General features: G+C 45.2%; 2 protein-coding genes across 3 annotated transcripts in view; one reads left to right on the top strand and one right to left on the bottom strand.

The window, feature by feature from the left end:
- Positions 1-15,212, bottom strand: part of PTPN23 (protein tyrosine phosphatase non-receptor type 23) — a 39,160-nt gene extending 23,948 nt beyond the window's left edge. The window contains exon 1 of one of the 2 annotated variants that reach the window (XR_008381906.1): positions 14,928-15,212. Coding sequence is in view for 1 of the 2 variants with exons in the window: in XM_053600498.1 (XP_053456473.1) it covers positions 14,928-15,011 (84 nt within the window). In the remaining variant the exon portion in view is untranslated. The remainder of the gene's footprint in view (positions 1-14,927) is intronic. The other variant, XM_053600498.1, reaches the window with a different exon arrangement.
- LOC128592349 (bisphosphoglycerate mutase-like) lies at positions 7,658-8,507 on the top strand. Its single transcript, XM_053600251.1, has one exon. It carries the CDS (start codon positions 7,740-7,742, stop codon positions 8,505-8,507), a length of 768 nt encoding a protein of 255 aa, XP_053456226.1. The 5' UTR covers positions 7,658-7,739.
- Positions 15,213-21,227: the final 6,015 nt, after the last annotated feature.

Raw genomic sequence — 21,227 nt, 5'->3', positions numbered from 1 at the left:
GGCCGGGCTCAAACCCGCCAGCCTCATATATGTGACTGCCACCCTACTCACTAAGCTACAGCACCAAGTCTTTTTTTTTTTTTTTTGAGACAGAATCTCACTTTGTCACCCTCAGTAGAGTGCCATGGCATCACAGCTCACAGTAATCTCGAACTCTTGGGCTCAAGTTATTCTCTTGTCTCAGCCTCCCCAGTAGCTGGAACTACATGCACCCACCACAACACCCAGCTATTTTTAGAGACAGGGTCTTGATATTGCTCAGGCTGGTCTCAAACCCATGAGCTCAGGTAATCCACCTGCCTCAGCCTCCCAAATGCTAGGATTACAGTCATAAGCCACCATGCCCAGCCTTATACTATGCTCCCAATTGATAAAAAATCTTTGAATTTCATTATGCCAATTAAAGCAATAAGCCAATCAGGGCAATAAAAGGCATCACATGTGTCAGGTTTGCCTTTGTTCACCAATTACATTATGTTTCTTTTTTTTCCATTTCCGAAGTTGGCTTAAACATAGGGCATTCCTTGGGCTGTTCCACAGAAATATCCATAAAATTAAGGCCTATATAAAGTATCGTTAACTAACACAATAAATTTTCAGCTATTGGATTTCAATGAGACTAATTTTTTTTCAGAGAAAGGAGTACTGGCAAAAGAAATCTTCAGCCCCTTGGTCCATGTCAACAAGCCTAAGAGAAAAATCATAGGCCAAGAGTACCGAGGATGAGACTACACCTTCCTCATCCCCTATTCTAATTCTTACATAATATTCAAGGCCTCTCTCCCACATCTCTTCTGAATGTCCCCTTGCCTGTCTGAACAACACAATGAGGAAGATTGAAGTCACATCTCCCAAAAGAACTAGACTAAGTTATTCACCCAAACCTGTTAGGCATTCTCTACACACAAGTATTTATTACTTTCCAAGTAAAGAATCTGGTCTAAACCCCAAGTGAGATGGAGAGAGGCTTTTGTTGTATGAGATTAAAGTCAGAGAATTATGAAGTAGACGATCCAGGTCATCAGTGCCTGAAGCTATTCTGCAAAAACTCAAGTGGGTCTTAGCACTTTGGGAGGCTGAGGTGGGTAAATTGCCTGAGCTCGCAGGTTTGAGACCAGCCTGAGCAAGAGCGAGACCCCATCTCTAAAAATAGCTGAGCATTGTGCTGGGCACCTGTAGTGCCAGCTACTTGGGAGACTAAGGCAAGAGAACTGCTTGAGCCCTAGAGTTTGAGGTTGCTGTGCGGTATGACGCCACAGCACTCCACCAAGGGCAAAAGCGAGACTATCTAAAAAAAAAAGCTCAAGTGGGCAAAGAGGCACAGGCAGGCAGAGCCACTGGGTGATTTCAAATCTGTGTTAATATGTAAGACAAGTCACTACACAGGTAACTGGCAATGTCCCATGCCCCTCACTAAGAGCAGCTAGAGGTCTAAAAGGCCTTTAATTTACCTTTATATATGTGCATTTGTGTGTGTGTAAACACATGTATAAGCTGGTTCTCCAAAGAGTCAGCTGTCACATGGGAAATCTGGAAGGGAAAAGAATTATAAAAACCTGAAGAGAGGTGCCTGTGGCTCAGTGAGTAGGGTGCCGGCCCCATATGCTGAGGGTGGTGGGTTCAAACCCGGCCCCAGCCAAACAGCAACAAAAAATAGCCAGGTGCTGTGGCAAGTGCCTGTGGTCCCAGCTACTCGGGAGGCTAAGGCAAGAGAATCACCTAATCCCAAGAGCTGCTTGTTGCTGTGAGCTGTGACGGCGCCGCACTCAACTAAGGGCAACAAAGTAAGACTCTGTCTCTAAAAAAAAAAAAAAAAACTAAAAGAACAGGCTCTACCTAGATGTCAATAAAATGAACATCAGGAAAAGGCAAAGGAAAAATCCAACATGGCGGCCGAGTAACAGCTTCCCTGCAACAGGGCATGGTGAATCTGGGGAGATAAGACTCCAGGCATCTCTGGTTGGTGGGATCTTCCTATAATCATCCCTTTGAGGATACAGGGAATCAGCAAGGGACTTCTGGACCCCAAGAGGAGGACAAAAACAGTGGAAAAGTGGCAAGTGGTTGCGTGTGTTCAATTAACCTAATCCTGCGGGCAGCCGTAAGTACAAGCAGCAGTGAGATTGCAAACTGGAAAGGCCTTACCTGTGAACTGTTTCACTGTTTTTGGACTTGGCACTCAGTTGAACTGCCTAGGGGAGAGCTTGAGCAGGAGTGCGGAGAAATTTGGGCATTGTCTAGGGCCCCAGACTGAGCCGCTGAGCCAGACGGAGCTAACAGTGTTTGGCTGTGGGCTGGAGGGAGCCATTGTGAGAGAACTGCCCCGGCAAGCTCCGCCCTCAGGGTCGCAGAGCAAGGATTGGGCGGGAGCTAGTAACCTAGTGACTGAGCAGCCTAAAAGCAGGGACTGAGCTGCCTTACAGCCTTAACCCTCAGGGTCAGCGTGAGACCGGTTTTGGCACACTGGAGCCTCGGGCTGTTGCCCTGGGTAGAGTGCTGTGGCATCACAGCTCATAGAAACCTCAAACTCCCAGGCTTGGCGCCACGCAGACCTCCATAAGAACTACGACACAACCCCCCGATCCGCGCCGCCAGGCCTCTGCATGCCCTGACCAGGAACTGCGGAAGCCGCGCAACCCTGTGTCCTCCCTCCTACTCGGGAGGTCCCAGCTACTCGGGAGGCTGAGGCAAAACTGCCTCCACACCGGCCTGCTCGTCTGGCCAGAGACTCTGGTAGCCGTGTGCCCACCAGAGCCCTCCCTACCTCTGCGCAGAGCCCTTCTCCTGGCCAGAGACTGCTGGAGACTTGGGCTCTCTGTGCCAAAGTCACTGGGCGAAGGCACTCCCAGAACCGTGCCCACCATCTCCCACCCTGTTGCTGGATCTGGGTGTGTCACACTCTGGAACTGCTTCCACAACCAGAACTCTCTAAATGGGGCAGCCCCAGAGAAACTATACAGGGTCACTCCCTACAAAGATCCAGCAACAATAAAGTGATCCCCCTGGGGTCTAATCTTGGAGAGACACCTCCCCAACACTGAGGACAGCCAGAGGCAATGGTGAAAAACAACCATGAGGTGAAATCAACAGAAAAACTCTGGCAATATGAATAATCAGAGTAGATCAACTCCCCCAAGGATCAATGGGGCAGACACAGCACAAAATCCCATGCACAAACAAACAGCTGAGATGTCAGAAATCGAATTCAGAATCTGGATAGCAAATAAGATTGAATTAGAATTCCAAGCAGTAACCCAAAAGGTATCTCAAGAATTCAACGAACTCAAAGACCAAATGACCAGAGATTGTGACACACTGAGACAAGATGTTGCAGCCCTCAAAGATCTGAGAAACACAGTAGAATCCCTCAGTAACAGAATGGAGCAAGCAGAAGAAAGGATTTCTGACATTGAAGACAAAGCTTTCCAATGCTCCCAAACTCTCAAAGAGGAAGAGAAATAGAGGGCAAAAACAGATCACTCTCTCAGAGAGCTCTGGGATAATTAAATATATATATATATATATATTTGTCTTATAGGGATCCCCGAAAGCGATGAAGTGGCTTCACAAGGCACAGAGTCTCTTCTCCATGAGATTATGAAGAACTTTCCAGACATGCCAAGAGATTCTGAAATTCAGATAGCAGAAAGTTTCAGAACTCCAGCACGACTCAACCCAAATAAGACATCCCCCAGACACATCATAATCAATTTCACTAAACTTAATATGAAGAGAAAATTCTGAAAGCAGCCAGACGAAAGAAAACCATCACCTACAAGGGCAAGAATATTAGAATAACTGCAGATCTCTCTGCTGAAACCTTTCAAGCTAGAAGAGGATGGTCACTGACTTTTAATCTCCTAAAACAAAATAACTTTCAATCCAGGATCCTGTACCCAGCTAAACTGAGTTTCATTTATTATGGAGAAATTAAATACTTCAATGACATTCACATGTTGAAGAAATTTGCCATAACTAAACCAGCTCTCCAGGATATTCTCAGACCTATCCTCCATAAAGACTAGCGTAATCCTCCACCACAAAAGTAAACCCACCCAGAAAATTTTGATCAAATTCCAACTTCCACAGTCGCAAAAGGATTAAAAATGTCCACAGGACTCTGGAAAGGCTTATCAATAGTCTCAATTAGTGGGCGGCGCCTGTGGCTCAATGAGTAGGGCGCCGGCCCCATATGCCGAAGGTGGCGGGTTCAAACCCAGCCCCGGCCAAACTGCAACAAAAAATAGCCGGGTGTTGTGGTGGGCACCTGTAGTCCCAGCTGCTTGGGAGGCTGAGGCAAGAGAATCGCGTAAGCCCGAGAGTTAGAGGTTGCTGTGAGCCGTGTGACGCCACGGCACTCTACCCAAGGGTGGTACAGTGAGACTCTGTCTCTACAAAAAAAAAAAATATTCTCAATTAGTGTGAATGGTTTAAATTGTCCTTTAAAGAGGCACAGGTTGGCTGACTGGATACAAAAACTCAAGCCAGATATCTGCTGCATACAAGAATCTCATCTTACATTAAAAGACACATATAGACTCAAGGTGAAGGGATGGTCATCTATACTCCAGGCAAATGGAAAGCAGAAAAAAGCAGGCATTGCAATCCTATTCGCAGATGCAATAGGCTTTAAACCAACCGAAATAAGGAAGGATAAGGATGGACACTTCATATTTGTTAAAGGTAATACTCAATATGATGAGATTTCAATTATTAATATTTATGCACCCAACCAGAACGCACCTCAACTTATAAGAGAAACTCTAACAGACATGAGCAACTTGATTTCCTCCAGTTCCATAGTAGTTGGAGATTTTAACACCCCTTTAGAAGTGCTGGATAGATCCTCCAAAAAGAAGCTAAGCAAAGAAATTTTAGATTTAAACTCAACCATTCAACACCTGGACTTAACAGACATCTATAGAACATTTCATCCCAACAAAACTGAATACACATTCTTCTCATCAGCCCACGGAACATACTCCAAAATCGACCACATCCTAGGCCACAAATCTAACCTCAGCAAATTTTAAAAAATAGAAATTATTCCTTGCATCTTCTCAGACCATCATGGAATAAAAGTTGAACTCAATAACAACAGGAATCTGCATACCCACACAAAAACTTGGAAGCTAAACAACCTTCTGCTGAAGGATAGATGCGTTATAGACGAGATTAAGAAGGAAATCACCAAATTTTTAGAACAAAACAACAATCAAGACACGAATTACCAGAACCTCTGGGATACTGCAAAGGCAGTCCTAAGAGGAAAATTTATAGCACTGCATGCCTTCCTCAAGAAAACGGAAAGAGAGGAAGTTAATAACTTAATGGGACATCTCAAGCAACTGGAGAAGGAAGAACATTCCAACCCCAAACCCAGCAGAAGAAAAGAAATAACCAAAATCAGAGCAGAATTAAATGAAATTGAAAACAAAAGAATTATACAACAGATCAATAAATCCAAAAGTTGGTTTTTTTAAAAGATCAATAAAATAGATAAACCTTTGGCCAACCTAACCAGGAAAAAAAGAGTAAAATCTCTAATTTCATCAATCAGAAATGGTAACGATGAAATAACAACAGACTGCTCAGAAATTCAAAAAATCCTTAATGAATACTACAAGAAACTCTACTCTCAGAAATATGAAAATCTGAAAGAAATCGACCAATACCTGGAAGTACGCCACCTACCAAGACTTAGCCAGAATGAAGTGGAAATATTGAACAGGCCTATATCAAGTTCTGAAATAGCATCAACTATACAAAATCTCCCTAAAAAGAAAAGCCCAGGACCAGATGGCTTTATGTCAGAATTCTACCAAACCTTTAAAGAAGAACTAGTATCTGTATTACTAAACCTCTTCCAAAATATAGAAAAAGAAGGAATATTAACCAACACATTCTACGAAGCAAACATCACCTTGATCCCCAAACCAGGGAAAGACCCAACAAGAAAAGAAAATTATAGACCAATATCACTAATGAATATTGATGCCAAAATACTCAATAAGATCCTAACAAACAGAATCCAACAACGCATCAAAAAAATTATACACTACGACCAAGTGGGATTTATTCCAGGGTCTCAAGGCTGGTTCAATACACATAAATCTATAAATGTAATTTAGCACATAAACTAAAAAATAAGGACCATATGATTCTTATTGATGCAGAAAAAGCTTTTGATAATATCCAGCATCCCTTCATGATCAGAACACTTAAGAAAATTGGTATAGAAGGGACATTTCTTAAACTAATAGAGGCCATCTACAGCAAACCCACAGCCAATATCGTATTGGAGTTAAACCGAATGGAGTTAAACTGAAATCATTTCCACTTAGATCAGGAACCAGGCAAGGTTGCTCATTGTCTCCATTGTTCTTTAACATTGTAATGGAAGTTTTAGCCATTGCAATTAGGGAAGAAAAGGCAATCAAGGGTATCCACATAGGGTCAGAAGAGATCAAACTTTCACTCTGCACAGATGATATGATTGTATATCTGGAAAACACTAGGGATTCTATTACAAAACTTTTAGAAGTGGGGCGGTGCCTGTGGCTCAGTTGGTAAGGCACCGGCCCCATATACCGAGGGTGGCGGGTACAAACCCGGCCCCGGCTGAACTGCAACCAAAAAATAGCTGGGCGTTGTGGTGGGTGCCTGTAGTCCCAGCTACTCGGGAGGCTGAGGCAAGAGAATCGCTTAAGCCCAGGAGTTGGAGGTTGCTGTGAGCTGTGTGAGGCCACGGCACTCTACCAAGGGCCATAAAGTAAGACTCTGTCTCTACAAAAAAAAAAAAAAAAAAAAACTTTTAGAAGTGATCAAGGAATATAGCAATGTCTCAGGCTACAAAATCAACACCCATAAATCTGTAGCCTTTATATATATCAACAATAACCAAGCCAAAAAAACAGTCAAGGACTCTATTCCTTTCACAGTAGTGCCAAAGAAGATGAAATATTTGGGAGTATACCTAACAAAGGACGTGAAAGATCTCTACAAAGAGAACTATGAAAATTTAAGAAAAGAAATAGCTGCAGATGTTAACAAATGGAAAAACATACCATGCTCATGGCTGGGAAGAATCAACATCGTTAAAATGTCTATACTACCCAAAGCAATATATAATTTTAATGCAATTCCTATTACAGCTCCATTGTCATATTTTAAAGATCTTGAAAAAATACTATTTCGTTTTATATGGAATCAGAAAAAACCTCGAATAGCCAAAACATTACTCAGCAATAAAAACACAGCAGGAGGAATCACGCTACCAGATCCGAGACTGTACTATAAATCAATAGTGATCAAAACAGCATGGTACTGGCACAAAAACAGAGAAGTAGATGTCTGGAACAGAATAGAGAACCAAGAGATGAAGCCAGCTACCTACCGTTATTTGATCTTTGACAAGCCAATTAAAAACATTCAGTGGGGAAAAGATTCCCTATTTAACAAATGGTGCTGGGTGAACTGGCTGGCAACCTGTAGAAGATTGAAATTGGACCCACACCTTTCACCATTAACTAAGATAGACCCTCACTGGATAAAAGATTTAAACTTAAGACATGAAACTATGGGGACAGAAAAGAGCCTTGATGCCGGTAGCAATGATGACTGGTTGGCAGTGCCTGCTGGGCAGCTCCGACGGTTGGCTGCTGGTGGTCGTTTGCAGATGTATTACTGTCCTTGAACGTTAGCCTATTTGAAAACACCAACAAAGCTCAGACATCAGTATGTCCAAGTACAAACTTATTATGTTAAGACATGGAGAGGGTGCTTGGAATAAGGAGAATCGTTTCTGTAGCTGGGTGGATCAGAAACTTAACAGTGACGGAATGGAGGAAGCTCGGAACTGTGGGAAGCAACTCAAAGCACTAAACTTTGAGTTTGATCGTGTATTCACATCTGTCCTTAATCAGTCCATCCACACGGCCTGGCTGATCCTGGAAGAGCTGGGGCAGGAATGGGTTCCTGTGGAAAGCTCCTGGCATTTAAATGAATGCCACTACGGAGCCTTGATTGGTCTTAACAGGGAGCAAATGGCTTTAAATCATGGTGAAGAACAAGTGAGGCTCTGGAGAAGACACTACAATGTGACCCCGCCTCCCATAGAGGAGTCTCATCCTTACCACCATGAAATCTACAGTGACCAGAGGTATAAAGTGTGTGATGTATCCCTGGATCAGCTGCCACAATCTGAAAGCTTAAAGGATGTTCTGGAAAGACTCCTTCCCTATTGGAATCAAAGGATTGCTCCTGAAGTTTTAAGTGGTAAAACCATTCTGATATCTGCTCATGGAAATAGCAGTAGAGCACTTCTGAAACATCTGGAAGGAATGTCAGATGAAGACATTATCAACATTACTCTTCCTACTGGAGTCCCCATCCTTCTGGAACTGGATGAAAACCTGCATGCTGTTGGGCCTCACCAGTTCCTGGGGGACCAAGAGGCCATCCAAGCAGCCATTAAGAAAGTAGAGGATCAGAGGAACTTTACCTAACAATTGCAATCAGTGTAACTGGCTTATTGTACCCTCAATGAATCCCCAACAATAAAAAAAAAAAAAAAAAAAAAGAAAGTAGAGGATCAAGGAAAAGTGAAACAAGCTAAAAAGTGAAGTCTTTCCTGAATGCTAGTTAGGAATAGATGCAAAAGAGGTGGGATGCAATGTGTTATGGGTGCTAAACTCTTTTTTTCCCCCTGATATTTCAGATTTTCCAGAGCTAGGCCATGGAGCAGAGTTTGTGTAGGTAGCTAGATAACATATCTTGGCCCAGAGGAGGCTTTAGGATGCCTGAGTGTTTGTGTCATAAGCCTTCTGAGTTAGGTTTCCTGCTAGCCCTGTCTGATTTACTCACCAAACCAGTAACCAGTGGGATTTAACCAAAGTCATAATTTTTTGAAACAGGAGAATAACAAGTGGAGATAAGATTTAAGGTTTTTATCATTCAGTAAATCATTGAGTCCCAGGCACTATTCTAATAAGTAGTTCACTTTTATATTTAATAAGATTTTCTGGGATGATAATAATAGATATTATATAATACACTGTAAGTATGTATTGCTAGTCTTTTCCTATAGGAAAAGGGGTACTTTGATAGTTAAGTCCAGAGGTCCATTAAATGGGAAAATTACAGATTTGTTCCTCTAAGAAAGCTAACAAGCACATCACCACGATGCAAACAAGACCCTTGAACTTGTCTTCTAGTCCAGAGACATCCTTTGTTTGACACTTAGTAGAATTCCTCTTTGACTACTAGAAAAGCTGCAAATGAACAACTGTGCCTGTTTAGGTTCTCTTTTTGGTTTGCTTTTTTGAACTTTAATCTTTGTGTACTTACAATTAGTTTGAAAATAAAGTTCTGTGGCAGAAAGTGAAAAAAAAAAAAAAGACATGAAACTATAAAAATACTTGAAGAAAGTGCAGGGGAAACTCTTGAAGGAATCGGCCTGGGTGAATATTTTATGAGGAGGACTCCCCAGGCAATTGAAGCAGTATCAAAAATACACTACTGGGACCTGATCAAACTAAAAAGCTTCTGCACAGCCAAGAACACAGTAAGTAAAGCAAGCAGACAGCCCTCAGAATGGGAGAAAACATTTGCAGGTTATACCTCCGATAAAGGTCTAATAACCAGAATCCACAGAGAACTCAAACGTATTAGCAAGAAAAGAACACGTGATCCCATCTCAGGGTGGGCAAGGGACTTGAAGAGAAATTTCTCTAAAGAAGACAGACGCATGATCTACAAACACATGAAAAAAAGCTCATCATCCTTAATCATCAGAGAAATGCAAATCAAAACTACTTTGAGATTTCACCTAACCCCAGTAAGAGTAGCCCACATAACAAAATCCCAAAACCAGAGATGTTGATGTGGATGTGGAGAAAAGGGCACACTTCTACACTGCTGGTGGGAATGCACACTAATACCTTCCTTCTGGAAGGATGTTTGGAGAATACTTAGAGACCTAATACTAGAACTGCCATTCAATCCTATAATTCCTTTACTAGGTTTATACCCAGAAGACCAAAAATCACAATATAACTAAGACATCTGTACCAGGGTGTTTATTGTAGCCCAATTCATAATTGCGAAGTCATGGAAGAAGCCCAAGTACCCATCGACCCACGAATGGACTAGCAAATTGTGGTACATGTATACCACGGAATACTATGCAGCCTTAAAGAAAGATGGAGACTTTACCTCTTTCATGTTTACATGGATGGAGCTGGAACATATTCTTCTTAGCAAAGTATCTCAGGAATGGAAGAAAAAGTATCCAATGCACTCAGCCCTACTATGAAGCTAATTTATAGCTTTCACATGAAGGCTATGACCCAACTATAGCACAAGACTATGAGGAAAGGGCCAAGGAAGGGGAAAGGAGGGGGGAGGTTAGGGTGGGGCCACACCTATGGTGCATCTTAGAATGGGTACAGGCGAAACTTACTAAAGGCAGAATACAAATGTCCACATACAATAACTAAGAAAATGCCATGAAGGCTACATTGAACAGTTTTATGAGAATATTTCAGATTGTATATGAAACCAGCACATTGTACCTCTTGATTGCACTAATGTACATAGCTATGATTTAACAATAAAAAAAAGAAAGAAAGAAAAGGCAAAAAGAGCATATACTATGTGGTACAGGTCAATCCAGTGTTGTACGGAAAGACTGTCTGAATTCAGAAGAGGATGGCCTAATTGCCAGGCAACTGAAGGGATCCTAACGAGGTCCAGTTCAACCTGGATGATAAACAGGAGGAAAGGAATTCCAGTAAGGACTGCAGTAAGGGTGGTGGCCAGATGTGGAAGAAAGAGAAGTTGCAAATTCCCACAAGATAGGATTGGGGGGATGGGGTTAGAGTGGTAGACTGAAGTGAGCTAGTAACAGGCCTTGAACAGCAAGTAGTTGCTCTGGAGAAGCCTGGTGGGAAAGTGGAAATTTAGAGATCAATACAGTCAGAGTGGGAGTAGAGGAGATGAGGAAGCCAAATGAAAGGCAGAGTGGGCTCAGTGCCTGTAGCTCAACGGCTAGGACACCAGCCACTATAGAGCTGGCAGGTTCGAACCCAGCCTGGGCCTCCCAAACAACAATGACAACTACAAAAAAAAAAAAATAGCCAGGCATCATGGCAGGTGCCTGTAGTCCCAGCTACTTGGGAGACTGAGGCAAGAGAATTGCTTAAGCCCAAGAGTTTGAGGTTGCTGTGAGCTGTGACACTACAGCACTCTACCGAGGGTGACATATTGAGACTCTGTCTCAAAAAAGAAAAAAAAAAGGCAAGGTGGTTACCAACAAAATAGGTTATACCAGCATTTGAGGATGAGTCACTATGTGAATCACTGGAAGGTAAGCTCCTTAAATGCGGGGATTTCTGTCACCACTGTATTCCCAAGGCTGGCAATAATAGACACTCAATAATTATTTATTCAATGAATGAATCAGGGATGGATACATCTCGGTCCAAGAGAGAGCTTGACTTGAGCTCAAGTACAGTTGGTTAAGAGTGGGTGTCTGAGATGGAATGAACAAAGAAATTCAAACATTAACATTTGTGGCCAAATTACTCACTGATAAAAAGGAGAGAAAAAAAAATCACCCTTCTTTAGTTTCCAGTGAGTCAGCACTATGGCCTCCAAAGCATAGGTCAATAAAAAGCAGGAAGAACAGTACTTTCCCACTAAAAATTATATGAGTCTAGGTATGCTAACCTAAAGTTTGGCACTGTAATTTAAAACCAGCTTGCTGGGCAGCGCCTGTGGCTCAAAGGTGGCTGGCCCCATATGCGCTGGCCCCATATGCCAGAGGTGGTGGGTTCAAACCCAGCCCAGGCCAAAAACTGCAAAAAAAAAAAAAAAAAACCAACCCCTAAAACCAGCTTGCTCTTCTCCTGGTTCCTATTTCATATTATCCCATAATGGAAGGCATGGCCAGGAGTGAAAATTAGTATTAACCATTGTGAAAGATTATGTCAAAAGCCCAGCCTTCACAAAGAAAGGAATTCTTTATCCGTCTATAAAATTCCTGGCTGGGTGCCTGTGGCTCAAGTGGCTAAGGTGCCAGCCACATACACCTGAACTGGCAGGTTCAAATCCAGCCAGGGCCCGCCAAACAACAATGAGGGTTGCAACCAAAAAATAGCCAGGTGTTGTGGCGGGCGCCCGTAGTCCCAGCTACTTGGGAGGCAGAGGCAAGAGAATCGCTTAAGCCCAAGAGTTGGAGGTTGCTGTGAGCTGTGATGCCACAGCATTCTATCCAGGGCGACAGCTTGAGGCTCTGTCTCAAAAAAAAAAAAAAAAAAAAAAAATTCCCATTCATCTTCTAAAACTCATCCCTGACAAGCCTTCGCTGATGGCCCCTCCTCAGGTTTGAGTTTCTGCAAATACACTAATGTCATTCCTATAATTGTAAAATTTCCTCTATCAGACTATGAATTCCTCGAAAACAGGATTGTCTCATTTATATTATCAGGACTCAAACTAGTGCATAATAGGTTGACATGAACAACCAATATTTACCCTACTGTCCTAAATTAATTCTACCCCTCAGCTCCAAGTCACTGGTAGAGAGCTGCCCAGAATTCAAATGAAGGATTGAGAAGGGTACCAGTGACAGAAGGCAGAGCAGGAGCTCTAAAATTGGAGAAGGGAATTCAGGTCAGGAAGAGTTCCCACACTAGGCTGGCTTTGATGAATTCCCTCCACTTTAGGAAAAGAATTGTTTTTTGAGTGTCTGATACCACTTCAGGCTAAATAGCTAATGAGCAACTCCTCTCATGGAAGCCTAAGAGTGTCCAGAGCAGCAAAAACTAAGTTCTAACAAAAATATCTTTTCAGAGTTTCTGGGCTAAGATTTTATGTACTGGATTTCCATAGATTTATGATCATCTATAAATTCCCTCTCGACTGTCATTTAGTTATTTGAGAAACATTTTTCTGACAACCGGCTATGTAGAGGTTACCCTACTAGGCTATGTGAAACACAAAGATGCCTTTCAGGTAACTTACAACTGAAAAAGGGTGTTCACAGCATACATAACTATGACTAGCTAAAAGATGGAAAGAGGGAATTCAGAAGAGAAAGATTAATCCAGAAAAAAAGAATTAAGGAAGCCCCAATGGAAAAAGAGAGCTTAAGTTAGACCTTAAAAATATAACTAATTTACAGAGACTAAAGGGCCCATCACCATCCCATAGAAAAAAAACAATAGTTCTTCTAGGTAGGAGGAATTCCACAACCAAATGCGCAGAAAAGAGACCACACAGAGCATGATAAGGGAATAGCAAGTGGCTGGGAACAGAATCTGGTATACCTATACCAGAAGCACAAAGTAGACAGAGCACATAGTGGGGCCTCCATAAAAGTTCAAAGAACTGGGCTAGGTCAGGAAGAATTCTGAATAGGAAGCTATTGGCTTTGTTCTATAGAATCAGAAAACAGAGTTTTGTTGGGTTTTAGAAAAATTCATCCAGGCGTGGCGCCTGTAGCACAGTGGTTATGGCACCGGCCACGTACACCTAGGCTGGTGCTTCTAACCCAGCCCAGGTCAGCTAAACAACAATGACTAATGCAATCAAAAAATAGCCCGTCATTGTACCAGGTGCCTATAGTCCAGTTACTTAGGAGGCTGAGGCAAGAGAATTGCTTAAGTCCAAGAGTTTGAGGTTGCTATGAATTGTGATGCCACACACTCTACCAAGGGTGACAAAGTGAGACACTGTCTCAAAAAAAAAAAGAAGAAAGAAAAATTCATCCAATTGTACTGTATCTACATGAAAAGTAGATGGAGAAGAGGGCAAAGTTTGGGGAAGTGTTAACAAAATTCTGGAATTTTAGTGTCATTTCCAAATGAGGAAGTTTTACAGATGAGGAAGAAGGGGCCCAAGAGGCTGAATGATGGACTGGAAGAAATATAAACAAATATTTTCTTAAGACAGTGTTGGTGTGAAGAGAAAACGGCAGATAGCTTCCTAGGAATCTCCTTCCAAACCCACTTTCCTTTTCCTATACCTTTTCTCAAGCACCCCGTGAGTGGCTACCACATAGTTTGTCTAGGTCTGAGACTTACTCTGATACCTGCTACCGAAGGCTCTCTGCGTGCAAGTCTCCTGGTTGTTCCTTTCCACTTCTTAGCTGGCCCCCAATGCTACCAGGAGACCCTACCCAATTGGGAAGAGATGTTCCACAGGGCACTGGATGCTCAGTCACCATAGCTGATCTCTTCACAGAAGTGCCTTTCCTCAGTCAAAACCAAGCCCGTCTGTTCTACCCAACACAATGACTGGTAAAGTTTCTGAGAGAGCTACAGTACTGTTTATGCCCTCCAGGTAGTTATGAAAAGAAGTAACCTCCTAAAAACGACACGGAATTGTATCTTTTGGTCCAAAGGGGCTCCTGAATAGGATTTTCCTTCCGAGGCAACTCAGAATTGCAGCCCCTGTCAGAGAGACCCCCACCCTGAGCACACACACCCTCAGCCTCAGCCGGGTGACTTGACAATGCACCGGCGGCCCAGCCCCGCAGTCGAATCCGCACGGTCAGGGCCACCCACCGCTCCCCCGCGGGGCGGTCCCGGCTTAGAGGAGGGGCGGGGCAGAGCTGGGTCCAGAACGTCACACGGAGAAGTGTGGTGCCTCAGCGGGAACTGAGGACGAGTGTGGGGTAAAAGTAGGAAGCTGATTCAGACCAGGATGCGGGTGCTAGCCAGCGGAGAGGAGAGAAGGCAAAGGAAAAATGGTCTGCGGGCGCTGGGGGATGGGATAGGATGAGGGAAACTGGCGGGGGCCCCGCTTGGCTTCACCAGACCCTGCGACCGGGCCTGTTGAGGCGATGGGCGCGTAGGGGGCGTCACAAGCTGGCAGACAACTGAGATACGCGGCAGATGGAGGAAAGGTGGAGGCGTGCTCACCTTCTTCACCGCTGGCTGGAATTGGAAGTCACCGGCCTCCTTCAGGTCCAGCCAGATCATGGGCATGCGGGGTACAGCTTCCATGGCGGCTGGCGCCCACGGGCCACCGACCGCTCCCCTCCCGGCTTCAGCTGCTGGCTGGGCCACGCACACGGCCCTGCCCCTCCACGCCGGATATCACTCGTCACGAGGGGATGAAAAAAAATGCCACACGGCCTGCTGGGAGATGCAGTCCCCCGCCCGCACAGCCTATTGCACAGGCGCAGTCACTTGTACGCATACTCAGTTTTCTTCGCGCGGAGGGAGTGGGAAAGAAACTTCTCCAAGCCCGAGGCGAAAGGGTTTCTGGGAAAACAGCGATCTTCCACCAAGTAGGGGGCGGGGCTTCACGCAAGCTTTCTTCCCACTGCCGGTCCCGCCCGCGGAGCTCCTTCTGCGGAGGAAGGGCTTTAGGGCGCTCACCCGGGATCTAGTAGGTCTAGAATACAAGGGCCGTGAAGAACTGGGGCAGATGTTGTGTAGAGACAACGTGGCGGGCTGGTCGCTGGAAGAGAGGATGTGAAAACAACAACCCTGGGGGAGGGTGCAGAGGAGCGCCAGGCCGGAGGGAATCAGGGCTAAGGAGAGCAAGGGGGTTCGGACTTCGGGACAGAAGGGTGAAAGGTCTGAGACTGACATGCTCAGTCCAGCCTCGAAGACCGGGCACTGCCTAAGACAGTCGCGTCCACTAGTGTTGATAGAAAAAGCGCCAAGATAGAGTGTAAAAAGGCGGCCCAGATCCCTGTGGGTTGGTGGTGTGGGTAACCATATCCTGCCAAATGAATACCTGTGGACGCCCAGACTATCTGGAGGGGATCACGGAATGGAGAACAGTTGTCTCTGGAGAGGTGACCTGTAGAGCTGCAATTTTAAAATCAAATGACTTAGTCACCTGCACCCAGCTTAGTTGGTTTTCTCGCCTCTCCTCCACTTTGCTGCTGCAGATCAGCGCTCGACTACCGTGTAAGGGCCGGCTGATGCGCAGACCTAACTCCTTTCTTCCGCTGGTGGGAGAGCATTGCTGAATACAACACTCCTTGAGCCGGAAGCTTGCCAAGTTCTTAAAGGCCAATGTGTGGCACGCTGCACAGACCCCAAGTACAAGTTACCTCGGCTCAGCATTACAGACTTGTTCAAAAATAATCATCCAAGGCATACAACTTGTTCTACCATGGAGGACTGTTGGGTCCAAAGGCAACGACTGTCTGTCTGCACCATGAGGCCCAAGGGAGCATGGTCCCATGGGCATAGTGGAAAATACTGATTGGAGGTGCTGCTGCAGTAGTTCAGAGGCTGTGTTTAATTCAGAGATTTTACAGCACGAGTGCACCTATGAGTACTCGACAACAGTACTCAACAGCTCGTGTTCTGAATCAGGAACGGCTGGAACTAACCAAAGTGAAGACTGATGATGTGGGGATTTTTATGTAACCAAATGTGGCACTGTCTTTTGCAATGAGCCCTCTCATGCTGTCAACAATTTGCAAGACTTGCGTGGCCACGTTGGGCACTGTTCAGTCCTGGAGCTCAAGGAGTATCTTGTTCATGTACACACCAGGACCCCTGGGAACTAGTTAGGCACAAAGTAGATATTGCAAGGGGCCACCTCACTGAGACCTTCCACAGGGAGAAGCATGTTTATTATGGTGCAGTGCATTGGGGGACTGCCTTCAAAGATTGGAAACACACCTGGTACGTTGGTGCAGACTGAGGCAAGGCTGGGAAAAGGAGCATCCAGTATGGGTCCTCTGGCTTTGCAAAAACACTGTTAGTGACTTCAGCTGGTGGATCAAGATCAGTTGGAGTAAATCATGTGATGAGTGCCAAAGTGCAATATTGCATGCACAATATTGAGGTACCTTCTTAGATGGACAAATTATCAATCACCTTGCTTGGTATGCTTTTCTTGGTTGGAATGCTGACTTCCGTCTGCTCCTCCACTCCTACCTACAGACTGGGGAACCTCCTCCCAACAAACTGCCTGCCTTACAATGTAGGATATAATGTGAGGAAGAAGAGCACAGTGGTTCTTCCAGCAAAGACTGAGCAAGAAGTGCAAGTAGAGGCTTGGCAACCATAGCACAGTGGTTATGGTGCCAGCCACATACCCGAGGCTGGCGGATTCCAACCCAGCCAGGGCCAGCTAAACAACGACCACTGCAACAAAAAATAGCCGGGTGTTGTGGCGGTACCTATAGTCCCAGCTACTTGGGAGGCTGAGGCAAGAGCATCACTTAAGCCCAAGAGTTTGAGGTTGCTGTGAGCTGTGACACCATGGCATTCCACCAAAGATGACATAGCAAGACTGTCTCAAAAAAAAAAAAAAGGAGGAGGGAAATGCTGCTGCAACATTGATACACTGCAAAGACGTTATGCTAAGTGAATAAGCCAGTCATAAAAGGACAAATACTGTGTGATTCCGCTTATATGAGATACCTGGTGAAGTCTAATTTATAGAGATAGAAAGTAAAATGGTGGTTGTCAGGGGGTAGGGGAGGAGAGAATGGGTAATTATTTAACAGGTGCACAGTTTCAATCTGGGAAGATGAAAATGTTCTGGAGCTGTATGGTGGTAATCATTACACAATAATGTGAATGTACTTGTAAGGGGCCACCTCACTGAGACCTTCCACAGGGAAAAGCATGTTTATTATGGTGCAGTGCATTAGGGGACTGCCTTCAAAGATTGGAAACACACCTGGTACGTTGGTGCACTTTAAAATGGCTGAAATTCGCCGGGCGTTGTGGCGGGCGCCTGTAGTCCCAGCTACTCGGGAGGCTGAGGCAAGAGAATTGCTTAAGCCCGGGAGTTGGAGGTTGCTGTGAGCTGTGTGAGGCCACGGCACTCTACCGAGGGCCATAAAGTGAGACTCTGTCTCTACAAAAAAAAAAAAAAAAAATGGCTGAAATTTTAAACTTAGGTATATTTTACCACAATAATTTAAAAAGAAAATACAAGGGGCAGCGCCTGTGGCTCAGTCGGTAGGGCGCCGGCTCCATATACCGAGGGTGGCAGGTTCAAGCCCGGCCCCGGCTGACCTGCAAACCAAAAAATGGCTGGGCGTTGTGGCTGGCGCCTGTAGTCCCAGCTACTCGGGAGGCTGAGGCAGGAGAATCGCTTGAGCCCAGGAGTTGGAGGTTGCTGTGAGCTGTGTGATGCCATGGCGCTCTACCGAGGGTGATAAAGTGAGACTCTGTCTCTACAAAAAAAAAAAAAAAATACAAGGCCTTGGAGGTTATTTTTCTTAATCTTAAAAGAGCTTGTTTCTGGAAGACTTACCTGTTTTGTTTTCTTTTCCTTTTTTTTTTTTTTCTTTTGCAGTTTTTGGCCGGGGCTGGGTTTGAACCCTCCACCTCCAGTATATATGGAGCTGGTGCCCTACTCCTTTGAGCCACAGGTGCCGCCCTTGTTTTATTTTCTTAAGATAGAGTCTCACTCCGTTGCCACAGGCTAGGTGCTGTGGCATCAGCCTAGCTCATAGCAACCTCAGACTGCTGGATTCAAGTGATCCTCCTGCCTCAGCCTCCCTAGTAGCTGGACTACAGGTACCCACCACAAAGCTGGCAAATTTCTCTGTTTTAAATAGAGACCGGGTCTCAGTCTTGCTCAGGCTGGTGTTGAACTCCTAAGCTCAAGCAGTCCTGTCTCAGCCTTCCAGAGGGCTAGGATTATAGGAGTGAGCACTCAGCCTATTTCGAAGTCACTCGGTCAGAGATGACTGAATTGAAGACAAAGCCTACACCCTGCAGCCCCTACACAATTTATAATAAATGACTTGCAAAAGCATAAGCCAGCCTACATTGGTGCTCTGTGTTGATTAGTCAATGGTTAGCCATAGGAGAGTTGTAAGACCAAGGCACACAAGCTAGGCCCAGAGCAGGCTGGAGGGTGGGAGGCTATATCATAGCATCACTGTCCAAGGAAGGAGGCAGCAGCTTAACTTCAGAACACAGCTAAAGATCCCAAACATAATAACAGCAAGAATCAGGACTAAGCAGTCATCGGTCTATATGGACTAGAACATGAAGAGAGAGAGGCAGAGGAGGAACAGGAAACTCTAAGTTGGATTTTACATAACAGAGAAGACCTGTAGAGGAGGCATTCTAGGTGGGTGGAAGTGCAGGTACAAAAGGGAGCTCCTGGCCAGGCTCCAGGGTTCTAAGGAACCAGGCAGATGGGTCCCTACTTCATGAGCTTACTACAGTGACAGCTTTAGCCCTACTTTCCTTTCCCTGGCCTCACACTCTGGAATGGGAACACCTTGGCCCACATGGTGCGTCTGGCGTCGAACTACAATAACAGACACACCTGTAGAGTTGCCATAACAAAATATCACATACTAAGAGGCTTGAACAACAGAAATGCATTTTCTCACAATTCTGGATGCTAGAAGTCCAAAGTTAGGTGTGGCCAGGGCTGGTTTCTTCTGAGGCATCTCTCCTTGGCTTGTCAGTGGCTGTGTGTTCACATGGTGACCTTATCTCCAAATACAGTCACATTCTGAGGTACTGGAGATTAGAATTTCAACATGTGAATTAGGGGGTGCAAAATTCAGCCCACAGGGTCACAGTAACATAAAGGGTGATTGATGCAAAAGGCATCATAGACCAAGAGGCTATTCAGAGGCCTTGAATGCTGAGGTCATGGGTAGAGTGAGCCAGTGAAGGTGAAACAGCAGGAAGCATGTCTCCAGGGCAGGGGTCCCTTCCTAAGGCACATTATTTCCTGGTAGAGGAAGACTCGATGGCCCTGGGGAAGAGTCAGTTCCATCACAAGGGGGCAGCAAACACCCTATTTGGGTTTTTTTGTTGTTTTGTTTTGTTTTGTTTGAGACAAGAGTCTCACTATGTCCCTCTCGGTAGAATGCCGTATCGTCACAGCTCACAACCTCAAACTCTTGGGCTTAAGCAATTCTCTTGCCTCAGCCCCACAAGTAGCTGGGACTACAGGCGCTGGCCACACTGCCCGACCATTTTTTTGGTTGTAGTTGTTGTTTGGCTGGCCTGTGCTGGGTTCAAACCCACCAGCTCTGGTGTATGTGGCTGGCACCCCAGCCGCAGAGCTATAGGCACTGAGCCCCAAACAAGAGTCTCACTATGTCCCTCTCAGTAGAGTGCTGGTAGAGTGTCATTGCCAAATAACAATGACAACTGCAACCAGAAAATAGCTGGATGTTGTGGTGGGTGCCTACGGTCCCAACTACTTGGGAGGCTGAAGCAAGAGGCTTGAGCCCAAGAGTTTGAGGTTGCTGTGGGCTGTGACACCACGGCACTCTACCAAGGGCAACATAGTGAGATTTTGTCTCAAAATAAAAAAAAAGAGGTTGCACTGGCAGCCATACGGATAGATTGGGGTGGGAGGACTAGGAGAAAGAGCATACCAATTCCTAAGACACTGTTCTGGGCTCCATAGAGGAGACAGGAGAATTGTATCACTCAGATCTACCCTTCAGTGTCACCATAGTCAGGTCATGGTAATGGACACACAGGAAACATATGAAGAGGACTTTTTTTTTTTTTTTTGGACACAGAGTCTCAAATAGCCCACCACAATGCCCAGCTATTTTTAGAGAAGGGGTCTCACTCTTGCTCAGGCTGGTCTCAAACTTGTGAGCTCAAGCAATCCTCCCACCTCAACCTCCCTTGCCCTAAGTAAGGATGCTGTGATATCATAGCTCACAGCAACCTCAAACTCCTGGGCTCAAGCATTCCTCTTGCCTCAGCCTCCCGAGTAGCTGGGACTATAGGTGCCTGCCACAACACCCAGCTATTTTTTCTATTTTTAGTAGAGACAGGGTCTTGCTCTTGCTCAGGCTGGTTTCAAACTCCTGAGCTCAAGCAGTCCACCCGCCTTGGCCTCCCAGAGTGCTAGGATTACAAGTATGAGCCATGGTGCCTGGCCATAAAAGGAACTTTATTTATTTATTTTGAGACAGAGTCTCAAGCTGTCACCCTAGGTAGAGTGCTGTGGCATCACAGCTCACAGCAACCTCGAACTGCTGGGCTTAAGCAATTCTCTTGCCTCAGCCTCCCAAGTAGCTGGGACTACGGGTGCCAGCCACAGCACCCAGCTATTTTTTTGTTGTTGTTGTTGTTATAGTTCATTGTTGTTTTAGCTGGCCCAGGCTGGGTTTGAACCCGCCACCCTCGATGTATGTGGCCAGCGCCCTGCCAACTGAGCTACGGGCGCAGCCCGTGAAAGGGACTTTAGAAGGGGACATACTAGTGCTTAGGATGGTGGCTGCCACACACAATAGGTGC

Source organism: Nycticebus coucang, chromosome 8 (assembly GCF_027406575.1).
Source record: "Nycticebus coucang isolate mNycCou1 chromosome 8, mNycCou1.pri, whole genome shotgun sequence".
In the NCBI taxonomy this organism is placed as follows: Eukaryota; Metazoa; Chordata; class Mammalia; order Primates; family Lorisidae; genus Nycticebus; species Nycticebus coucang.
This window is presented reverse-complemented; position numbering and strand designations above follow the sequence as displayed.

What these genes read in the sequence shown, in the direction of transcription:
- LOC128592349 (XM_053600251.1), top strand. Translation starts at nt 7,740, where the DNA reads ATGTCCAAGTACAAACTTATTATGTTAAGACATGGAGAGGGTGCTTGG.